The sequence below is a fragment of the Nematolebias whitei genome, chromosome 14 (assembly GCF_014905685.2).
Source record: "Nematolebias whitei isolate Nwh7 chromosome 14, NemWhi1, whole genome shotgun sequence".
In the NCBI taxonomy this organism is placed as follows: domain Eukaryota; kingdom Metazoa; phylum Chordata; class Actinopteri; order Cyprinodontiformes; family Rivulidae; genus Nematolebias; species Nematolebias whitei.
In genome coordinates, this window is record NC_056511.1 from 1,152,333 (window position 1) to 1,163,544 (window position 11,212).

General features: G+C 46.6%; 1 protein-coding gene across 1 annotated transcript in view; it reads right to left on the bottom strand.

Moving 5' to 3' along the window:
• Window positions 1-3,047: 3,047 nt before the first annotated feature.
• The window catches only part of sra1 (steroid receptor RNA activator 1), a 9,018-nt gene continuing 853 nt past the window's right edge, over window positions 3,048-11,212 (bottom strand). The window contains exons 3-6 of the mRNA XM_037687740.1: window positions 3,951-4,037; window positions 3,721-3,875; window positions 3,415-3,523; window positions 3,048-3,336 (exon numbers count right to left, since the gene is read on the bottom strand). Coding sequence (XP_037543668.1) covers window positions 3,083-3,336; window positions 3,415-3,523; window positions 3,721-3,875; window positions 3,951-4,037 — 605 coding nt within the window. The 3' untranslated portion in view covers window positions 3,048-3,082. The remainder of the gene's footprint in view (window positions 3,337-3,414; window positions 3,524-3,720; window positions 3,876-3,950; window positions 4,038-11,212) is intronic.

Here is an 11,212-nt window from a genome sequence, read left to right on the forward strand (position 1 = left end):
CATATTGTAACATATTTAGCTACATATTGTAACATATTTAGCTACATCACTGACTCAGTTATTCTGACGGTGAAGTGATGAACAACCTGAGAAGCTCTGAGTGTATCGGTGTCTCCACAGTAATAAGGTCGGTGGTGTTTTGTTAAAAGAGGTGGGACACAATCTTATTGACCTTAAATCAGACACAGAGTCCAGACAAAGTCTTAAAGTCCTCCATCACTGAGCTTGGGTTCATTACAGAGAAAATCATAAATTGAAGATGAACATATACTATAAAGCTGTGACCTCCATACACATGAACTCATCCCTGATGTTCTCGTCACTGTTTTCAATCCTCCTGAGGATCCGGCGTCTCTTCTCCGGTGGTTTATTGTCGTCCAGACACAAAGTAGGATGCAGGTTTTCCTCCGTCAGCCATTTGTCAACAAAGTGACATGAGCTCACATGCAGAGTTTTGGGTGGTCTCTTCAAGTTCACATGTTTCAGCCATATTCTTTTTAATTCCTCATCTGTAGGCAGGAGATGAAACTAAACCTCTTTTCACAGGAACTCTTTTTGTTTTGGTCCGTGTTCAAACTCTGTTGTTGTAGCCACTGATGTAGTTTGTTCTGCAGCAGTGAACACAACAGGTACCTGAACGCAGCACGGTTATTTTAGTCAACTTTATGTTTGTTAAATAAATGAGCATTAAGTGTAGAACCACTAGACTGAGGAACAGCTTCTACCCTGAGGCTGTTAGACTCATGAATCTCTAACCAGAATAATCACTGTGAAAAACCATATCATGTTGCTGCTGATCTGTTTCATGTTGCTGCTGATCTGTTTCATGTTGCTGCTGATCTGTTTCATGTTGCTGCTGATCTGTTTCATGTTGATGTGTTCATCTGTTCACACAGACTCATGTTCGTGTTGCTGTTCGACGTAATGTTTTTATGCTACTAGTGTTTAGTGTATATTTAGTTGATGTTTTTCTTAGTTCATATCTTAGATCTTATTACTGTTTTTCTTTTACATTTTATTGTTGACGTAACTGGTATTCTGTGAACATAATCTCGTTCCACCACATGTACCACATGTGATGTGAATGACAATAAACGACCTTGAATCCTTGAATAATGTGAACAAAACAAAAATAATTACTTTCAAATAAACCGTGATCTGAGCTCCGCTCCATGATGCTGACTGACCAGAATCATTTAGACCGAAGAGCCCCCAGGATTGAGGTGGTACAGAAGATGAGCCTGTCAGAAATTCAGACACAGTTCTCTTTATTTGATGGAAGTTCTTTAGAAGCGGGCCTGGTTCTGGTTGTTACAAAGACCTCCAAAGAACAGGAACCAAGAGAGATCCTTTTAAAGCCATTCTTATCCCTCCAGAGTCCTACAGTTCAGTACAGACCACCTCACAGTTCTTGATCCTTTCTGAGTTTACAACCTTAAGCTCACCCTGACCCTGGACCTGGTCTGTGGAGGGACTGACACTGGACCTGGTCTATGAAGGGACTGACCCTGGACCTGGTCTGTGGACAGAATGACCCCTGGACATTGTCTGTGGACAGACTGACCCCTGGATATGGTCTTTAGAGGAACAGACACTGGACCTGGTCTGTGGACAGACTGACCCCTGGATATGGTCTTTGGAGGAACAGACACTGGACCTGGTCTGTGGAGGGACTGACCCTGGACCTGGTCTGTGGAGGGACTGACCCTGGACCTGGTCTGTGGAGGGACTGACTCTGGACCTGGTCTGTGGAGAAACTGACCCTGGACCTGGTCTGTGGACAAACTGACCCCTGGGCATGGTCTGTGGAGAAACTGACCCTGGACCTGGTCTGTGGACAGACTGACCCCTGGATATGGTCTTTGGAGGAACAGACACTGGACCTGGTCTGTGGAGGGACTGACCCCAGACATGGTAGAAACTGAAAAAAAGACAAGCTGGGCTCTAAATGGGTCCTTGTGTGACTCATGTGGTTTAGGTAGTCCTGGATTTGAGCCAAGGTGCTGGTCTGATTGATGGTTCTGGACCAGGACTCCAGGATCCATCCTACAACAAACCTAGACACTCAGAGACCAGAACAGACTAATGACCAACAACTTTAGTCCTTATGGGTTCAGAACCAGTTCAGGATTCTCCAGACTAGGATCTGAACTCATCCTGGACCAGGGTCCAAGGACGCCAACGACTGATTTCAGTTACCATCCTCTGAAGCCGGTCCTCAGGGGGGTACAGGCTGGAATCCAAAGAAAGGTCTGAGGTTTTGACTGGTCTCTGCAGCCAGTGGGTCAGCCAGGACCAGTCCAAAGAGTCCAGGGTTTAGTGTATCAAGTCCTGGATCCAAATGTGAGTCTTAAGGTCCTGGGGTTCAGAGAACTGGGATTAGTTCTAAGTCCAGAGTTCAAAATGTAAAAACTGAAGTCCAAAGACCACAGGGTCCAGAGTTCAGGATCTGGTCTAGACTAAGGTGTAGGGCCCGGTTCTTCAAGTTCCCAGCTGAAGGGTTCAAAGTTAAGAACCAAAGTCCACAATCCTCAGTTTGGATTCCAGACTCCATAACCTGAAGTTCAGAGACCAAAGATTATTCCAAGGTCCAGCATTCGGGGTCTGGAGTCTGAAGTCCAGAATCAGAGGTCTACAGTGGTCTTTCTGGTTTTCTGTGGTCCAGAGTTAACAGAGACCAGGGCCAGGTCTTTCAGAGTCTCACCAGGACCAGGACCAGGCCTTTCAATCAAGGTTGAAGAGGGTAAACCTGAATCCAGAGACCATGAGACCTTGGGAAGGTTCAAGGACTCGGAGGTCCTGGTCTCAGAGGTCAGAACATGCAGCTTGAAGAAGTCCAGATTCTGGAACACATCTCAAGGTCCAAAGTCCAAAGTACTGAAGTCCAGTAGGTCCAAGTCCAGTTTCAGGTTCAAATCTTCAACTCCGACCCTAAAACTGGACTCAGTCCCCCAAAGTCTGACCTACAGATTCCAAACAAACTACAGAGAACCCACCTGGGGGGTTCTGGTTCCCAACACCATTAAAACCTGAGCCAGATCCAGATCCTGAGTTTAACTAAACCCTCACCGACCCTGGAGATTCAAGACTGGGAGCCTGGGTCCTGGACTGGTTCTGCAGGGTCCTGGACTGGATTTGTAGAGTCCTCAGCTGGCCCAGGAGACTCTCGGACTGGTTTTGAGTTCTGAAGGGATTTCAGGAGTTCTGGACGCAGATTTCGAGTTTCGGCGATGAGTCGTTTGACGCCGACCATCCATTGGCTGACCTCAGTCACATGATCGACCATCAGGGCGCGGTGGATGTCGTCAGCTGAATCCCAGCGACCCGCCTGCAGCTCTGGGAGACACAGACAGGTGCTCAGACAGGTAGGATTTGGACAGGTGTGTCAAGAGACAGGAAGTGCAGTAGGGTTACCATGAGACAGGGTGTCCAAGCGTCTCCGGACAGGTAGGCTGAGTTTACCTGCCCTCCAGCTGTCTTCCAGGAGGCGGAGCCTCTTTGCCACTTCATTACACACCTGATCCTGTGCAGAGGTCAAAGGTTAAACAGGTTAGTGACAGTCACAGGTTAAAAGTCACCTGAAAAGCCTTATATACAGATCATTTTATTTACAGTATTTTAAAAAACTTCAGGTCTGCTGATGAGTCTGGAGGCAGAGCCCCAAGCCTGGAGGCGGAGCCCCAAGCCTGGAGGCGGAGCCCAGAGCAGGTAAAAACTCACTTTGACTGAAGTTCTACAGACACTGAGTGCCCCATTCAGAACCAGCAGAACTGCCTCCACCTCAGGCTCCGATTGGCCGCTGTCTGCTTCCACCTTCCTCCTCATTGGCCCAACATTAGCAGAGGGCGTGGCTAATCCTTCAGATGGAGGTTGAGCTGAAAGGAAATGATAAAACATGACAGGTGGGCTTGTTGGAACGACTGATTTGTTTCCACCGAGCTGCTCGTTACCTGATAACAGAGGGGGTGGAGCTACACTACCAACAAAAGCAGGGGGAGCATTGGAGGAGGGCGTAGCTAGGGGAGCAACTCCTGCACCTGTGAACCAATCAGAGAAAACAAATTTTAAAAATCTGTTTGAATGACTGATAAAAGGTAAGAACTGATGTTATGTCTGCTAAAACCAGGTACCAGGTGAGGCCAGACCAGATAAACCTGGTCCAGGCAATGTTCCCTCTAAGCTATGCGCCTGCGCAATTGCGCACTGCTCGCACATTCCCTGTGCACAAGAAAACCTATGAGGCGCAGTTGTGAACTGGCCACAAGGCTATCTCCTGTTTGATAATAAACTGTCAGCCCGAGTGCAGCGGTCTGTATAGTGCTTCCGCCTGATGCGTGCAGCGTGGAGGACGGAAACCCCCTTCCAGTCAAAACAGACCTGTGTCATGTGATTTGTCACGTGATGTGTATCCAGCCAATCAGCGTCTTCTGGAGTTTCAGCGCTGAGTTCAAAGAAGCTACGTAGCTACAAGCAACCGTGACTTCTAACGCTTTTCCAAGCTTTGTTACTGCCTGTTTCATGGCATAACAAGAATTAATATTTGATATTGTGGATTTATCACAGAAGTTTACGGTCGTACGACGTCAAACAAAGGTGGTAAGTAAGCCAATCCCACGACTTGTAGCCGTTTTTATCATGCTAAGTGTTAGCAAACAGTGCTCGGCGTAAATCTGGATGGTCAAAGGAAAAGTTTACAAGACAGTGGTGAGACCAGCTATGTTGTATGGTCTGGAGACAGAGACATGGACAAAAAGACAGGAGACAGAACTGGAAGTGGCAGAAATGAAGATGTTGAGGTTCTTCTTAGGAGAGACAAGGATGGAGAAGATCAGGAATGAGATCATCAGAGGTACAGCACAGGTTGAACAACTGGGAGATGAAGTTAGAGAGGACACACTGAGATGGTTTGGACATGTCCAGAGGAGGGACAGTGGTTTGGACATGTCCAGAGGAGGGACAGTGGTTTGGACATGTCCAGAGGAGGGATAGTGGTTTGGACGTGTCCAGAGGAGGGACAGTGGTTTGGACGTGTCCAGAGGAGGGACAGTGGTTTGGATGTGTCCAGAGGAGGGACAGTTGTTTGGACGTGTCCAGAGGATGGACAGTGGTTTGGACGTGTCCAGAGGATGGACAGTGGTTTGGACATGTCCAGAGGAGGGACAGTGGTTTGGACATGTTCAGAGGATGTACAGTGGTTTGGATGTGTCCAGAGGAGGGACAGTGGTTTGGACGTGTCCAGAGGACGGACAGTGGTTTGGACATGTCCAGAGGACGTACAGTGGTTTGGACGTGTCCAACAGTGGTTTGGACGTGTCCAGAGGAGGGACAGTGGTTTGGATGTGTCCAGAGGAGGGACAGTGGTTTGGACGTGTCCAGAGGATGGACAGTGGTTTGGACATGTCCAGAGGACGTACAGTGGTTTGGACGTGTCCAACAGTGGTTTGGACGTGTCCAGAGGAGGGACAGTGGTTTGGACGTGTCCAGAGGATGGACAGTGGTTTGGACATGTCCAGAGGACGTACAGTGGTTTGGACGTGTCCAACAGTGGTTTGGACATGTCCAGAGGAGGTACAGTGGTTTGGACGTGTCCAACAGTGGTTTGGACGTGTCCAGAGGAGGGACAGTGGTTTGGATGTGTCCAGAGGAGGGACAGTGGTTTGGACATGTACAGAGGAGGGACAGTGGTTTGGACATGTCCATTGGAGGGACAGTGGGTATATTGGTAGAAGGATGTTAGAAATGCAGCTGCAGGAAAAAGACAAAGCAGTTAGAGAGGACATGGAGGTAGTTGGAGTGAGGACAGAAGTCACAGAGGACAGAGTGAGATGGAGGAGGACTCACTGTGGAGACCCCTGAAGAGGGAAAAGCCGAAAGAAGAAGAAAAAGAAGAAGTTTAATAGGTTGTGCAATGTAAATTTTATTTTTACAGACTGAATGTCACTGTGAGTTCTGGCCCTGTGCTGATCTGCAGCATGAAAACATCCACTGCAGGAACTATTAGAAGTTACAAGCTTAGATTTTTTTTTCTGTCTTCTTTGCCTTAATGTTGCTCGATAAGAAATAAATGCCTCAGGTAACGCTGTGAGCTTCACCACCTCCATCATTACAGCCATGTTGTTTGTTTGTTCGAGGTTAGCTCAGTCTGGGTTGCTGATGAAGATTCTCAGTCATCCAGGACATGATGAGTTCAAAAAATGTTCAATACAAAAACAACTGGACTTTATTTGTAACAGAAGACGTTTCGCTCCTCATCCGAGGAGCTTTCTCAATTCAAAGAGCAGAGAGTGAGAGGTTCAGGTTATAAGGCTGAGTGAGATAAGACACACACACACATATATGTAGATTGGCAGTTCACACCTAAAACCTAAAACAGTAGGTCTTTGTTCCTCTAATTCACAGACGAGACCCCTCTGTTCCCATCAGGTGTGAAAACCGGCTGGGGATCTGTTTTAAAGTTGCATTATATGTTTTTGAAAGTGGAAATCTGAGGCCTCCTCCTCTGTTAAGAGACGGCTTTTCTCTTTTTACATAAATTGCTTCCTTCTCAAACCATCTGTGTTCTCGGTCCAAAATGTGCACATGTTGGTCCTCAAAGAGTGTCTCTTATCCATGAGGTGGAGGTGAACAGCTGAGTCTTGTCCAGAGGAGGTGGCTCTCCTGTGTTGAGTCATGCGTCTGTGAAGAGGCTGTTTAGTTTCTCCAGTGTAGAGGTCTGGACAGTCCTCGCTGCACTGGACCGCAGACACTACACCACTCTGTTTGTGTATGGGTGTCTTGTCCTTAGGGTGGACCAGCCTCTGTCTGAGAGTCCTGCTGGGTTTGAAATGTACTGGGATGTTGTGTTTGTTGAAGATCCTTCTGAATTTCTCTGATACTCCAGCAACATAAGGGATGACAATGTTTTTACGTCCGTTCTTCTCCTTTTTCTGTTTATTGGTGTGTTTTGTAGATTTCCTCTCTGACTTGACAAAAGCCCAGTTAGGATATCCACATGTTTGAAGAGCTTCTTGAATGTGTTTCAGTTCCTTTTCCTTCCCTTCTGTCTTCGTGGGAACGCATTCGACCCGATGTTGTAAAGTTCTGATGACAGAGAGTTTGCGTTCCAGTGGATGGTGGGAGTCAAACAGAAGATACTGGTCTGTGTGGGTTGGTTTTCTGTACACTTCAATGTTGAGGCTGTCCTCTCTCTCCATCTGAACCAAACAGTCCAAAAAAGGCAGTTTGTTGTCGTTTGCATCCTCTCTGGTGAACTTGATGTTGTTATCGACCGAGTTAATGTGTCTGGTGAACGCTTCTACTTCCTTGGCTTGGATTTTGACCCAGGTGTCATCCACATAACGGAATTAATGGCTTGGTGTTGTTCCCTCATAGGAGTGTAGGGCTCTCTGTTCCACTTCCTCCATGTAGATTGGCAACAATGGGTGACACTGGAGATCCCATGGCACAGCCGTGCTTCTGTCTGTAAAAACTGTCATTGAACTTGAAATAAGTGGTGGAGAGGCAGAGGTCCAACAGGGTGCAGATCTGGTCTGGGGTGAAGTTGGTCCTGTTGATTAAGTCCTTGTCTTGTAGAAGTTGTTTTCTGACGGTTTCTACTGCTTCAGAGATGGGTATGCATGTGAAAAGAGAAGTCACATCATACGATACAAGGGTTTCTCCTGGGGTTAGTTTTAAGTGTTGAACTTTGTTAGCAAAATCAATGGAGTTCTTTATGTGATGAGGTGTGTTTCCAACAAGAGGAGCTAAAATACCAGACAGATGTTTAGCAATATTGTATGTCACTGAGTTCATGCTGCTGACGATGGGTCTGAGTGGTGTTCCTTCTTTGTGTATTTTTGGGAGTCCATAAAGACAGGGAGTGGCTTCCCCTGGGTACAATCTATAATACAAAGATCGATTGATTGTTTTCTCCTTTTCAAGTTTTTGCAGGTAATCTGTGACTTTCTTTTTGTAGGCACTGGTTGGGTCCCTCTTCAGGGTCTCGTAGGTGTTGCTGTCGCTCAGTAGTGTAGTTATTTTTTCCTGGTAATCAGAAGTGTTGAGGACTACTGTGCATCTTCCTTTATCAGCTGGTAAAATGGTGATGTTTTGGTCCTGGCTGAGTGATGTTACAGCTTTCCTTTCCTGTGGTGTGAGGTTTGAAGGAGGCGGTTTGGCACTGGAGAGGGTTGCTGATGTTTTCATTCTGAGTTGTTCTGCCTCTCCTTCCGTCAAGTTGTTGTTCCTAATCGCAGATTCACTCTCAGACAGAGGCTGGTCCACCCTAAGGACAGAACACCCATACACAAACAGAGTGGTGTAGTGTCTGTGGTCCAGTGCAGCGAGGACTGTCCAGACCTCTACATTGGAGAAACTAAACAGCCTCTTCACAGACGCATGGCTCAACACAGGAGAGCCACCTCCTCTGGACAAGACTCATCTGTTCACCTCCACCTCACAGATAAGGGACACTCTTTTGAGGACCAAAATGTGCACATTTTGGACCGAGAACACAGATGGTTTGAGAGGGGGGTGAAGGAAGCAATTTATGTAAAAAGAGAAAAGCCGTCTCTTAACAGAGGAGGAGGCCTCAGATTTCCACTTTCAAAAACCTATAATGCAACTTTAAAACAGATCCCCAGCCGGTTTTCACACCTGATGGGAACAGAGGGGCCTCGTCTGTGAATTAGAGGAACAAAGAACTACTGTTTAGGTGTTTAGGTGTGAATTGCCAAATCTACATGTGTGTGTGTGTGTCTTATCTCACTCAGCCTTATAACCTGTATCTCTCACTCTCTGCTCTTTGAATTGAGAAAGCTCCTCGGATGAGGAGCGAAACGTCTTCTGTTACAAATAAAGTCCAGTTGTTTTTGTATTGAACACTTTTTGAACTCAGCCTGGGTTACATTTCCTCATAGGTGACGCGATCTTACTGTTCACGTAAAATATTCGATAATGTTCTTAAAGAAACAATTCCTGAATGTCGTCTGTAGGGCTGGGTACCTTTCTAAAAAAATCTGTATCGGTACCGGTGTCGGTACCTTCACTTCGGTGTCGGTTTCTGGACGTTTTTTTTTTTGGTACCAGTTTTGTAATTACTATTAATTCTAACAAGAATAAAATGACGTTACACATTACAGTACAAATTGTGAGTTTTATTTTTTAACTTTGGTATTTTTCTGTTCCAAGCAGTTTTCTTACATTAAAATAAACAAATAATTTCCAGGTCAAAAGACCAGTTTCAAACCAGTGACAGGTCAGGGTCTAATGCTCACTAGAGGATGACATTTTTTCGGGAGTACTGCTGGTCATGTGAATCCGGCCGGATTCCAGCGGGACCGGAGTTAATTTTATTATAACTCCCGTTATCGGGACCGGACAGGACGAAAACTTAACGGGAGCTGACGGGAGCGGGAACCAACATAGGACAAAAAAAGAAATAGGACTGCCTGAAGAACTCCATTGTGTCTTTGTGGATTTAGAGAAAGCATCTGACAGAGTGCTGAGGGAGGAGGTGTGGTGTTACATGAGGAGATCTGGAGTGGCAGAAAAGTGTGTTAGACTGGTGCAGGACATGTCTGAGGACTGCAGGACATGTCTGAGGACTGCAGGACATGTCTGAGGACTGCAGGACATGTCTGAGGACAGCAGGACATGGATGAGGACAGCAGGACATGGATGAGGACAGCAGGACATGGATGAGGACAGCAGGACATGGATGAGGACAGCAGGATATGTGTGTGGACAGCAGGACATGTATGAAGACAGCAGGACATGTATGAGGACAGCAGGACATGTATGGGGACAGCAGGACATGTAAGAGGACAGCATGATGTGTGAGGACAGCAGGACATGTCTGAGGACAGCAGAACATGTATGAGGACAGCAGGATATGTGTGAGGACAGCAGGACATGTATGGGGACAGCAGGACAGTGGTGAGATGTGCTGTAGGAGTGACAGATAGCTTCAAGGTGGAGGTGGGAGTGCATCAAGGATCAGCTCTGAGCCCCTTCTTGTTTGCTCTGGTGATGGACCGACTAACAGGAAGGAATCCCTGTGGACGATGATGTTTGCAGATGACATTGTGATCTGTGGTGAGAACAGGGAACAGGTGGAAGAGAACTTGGAGAGGTGGAGGTATGCACTTGAAAGAAGAGGAATGAAAATCAGTTGTAGTAAGACGGAGTCCATGTGTGAATGAGAGGGAGGAGGTGGAACAGTGAGGCTACAAGGAGCAGAGGTCACAAAGGTGCAGGACTTCAAGGACTTGGGGTCCACTGTCCAGGAACATGGGGAGTGTGGTGAAGAGGAGAAGAAGAGAGTCCAGGCAGGATGGAGTGATGGAGAAAAGTTTTCAGCAAAGGTCAAAGGAAAAGTTTACAAGACAGTGGTGAGACCAGCTCTGTTGTATGGTCTGGAGACAGAGACATGGACAAAAAGACAGGAGACAGAACTGGAAGTGTCAGAAATGAAGATGTTGAGGTTCTCCTTAGGAGAGACAAGGATGGAGAAGATCAGGAATGAGATCATCAGAGGTACAGCACAGGTTGAACAACTGGGAGGTAAAGTTAGAGAGGACACACTGAGATGGTTTGGACATGTCCAGAGGAGGGACAGTGGTTTGGACATGTCCAGAGGAGGGACAGTGGTTTGGACATGTCCAGAGGAGGGACAGTGGGTATGTTGGTAGAAGGATGTTAGAAATGCAGCTGCCAGGAAAAAGACAAAGAGGAGACATATGATGCAGTTAGAGAGGACATGGAGGGAGTTGGAGTGAGGACAGAGGACACAGAGGACAGAGTGAGATGGAGGAGGATGACTCGCTGTGGCGACCCTGAAGAGAGAAAAGATGAAAGAAGAAGAAGATAATTTTTTTTAGACATTTATAGAGTTACAGCTGTTGTTAATAAATGTGCCTGTGTGACAATTGGGCTAAAGCTTTGACTCAGAAATATCCATCCATCATTATCTGTACCCGCTTCTTCCATTTTGGGTCAGAGGGGTCGCCGGTGCCCATGTCCAATCACTGTGCGAGGGACGGGGGACACCCTGGACAGGTACTCAGAAATATATTTTTGTTATTACTTTATGGAAAGAAAAAAATCAATATATTGTATACATCGTATATCGTGATTTATCTTAAAAATATTGAGATATTAATTTTAGTCCGTATCGCCCAGCTCCAGTGTGGACACAGCAGATAAACCTGGTCTCAGTGTCTCAGGTGTGGAC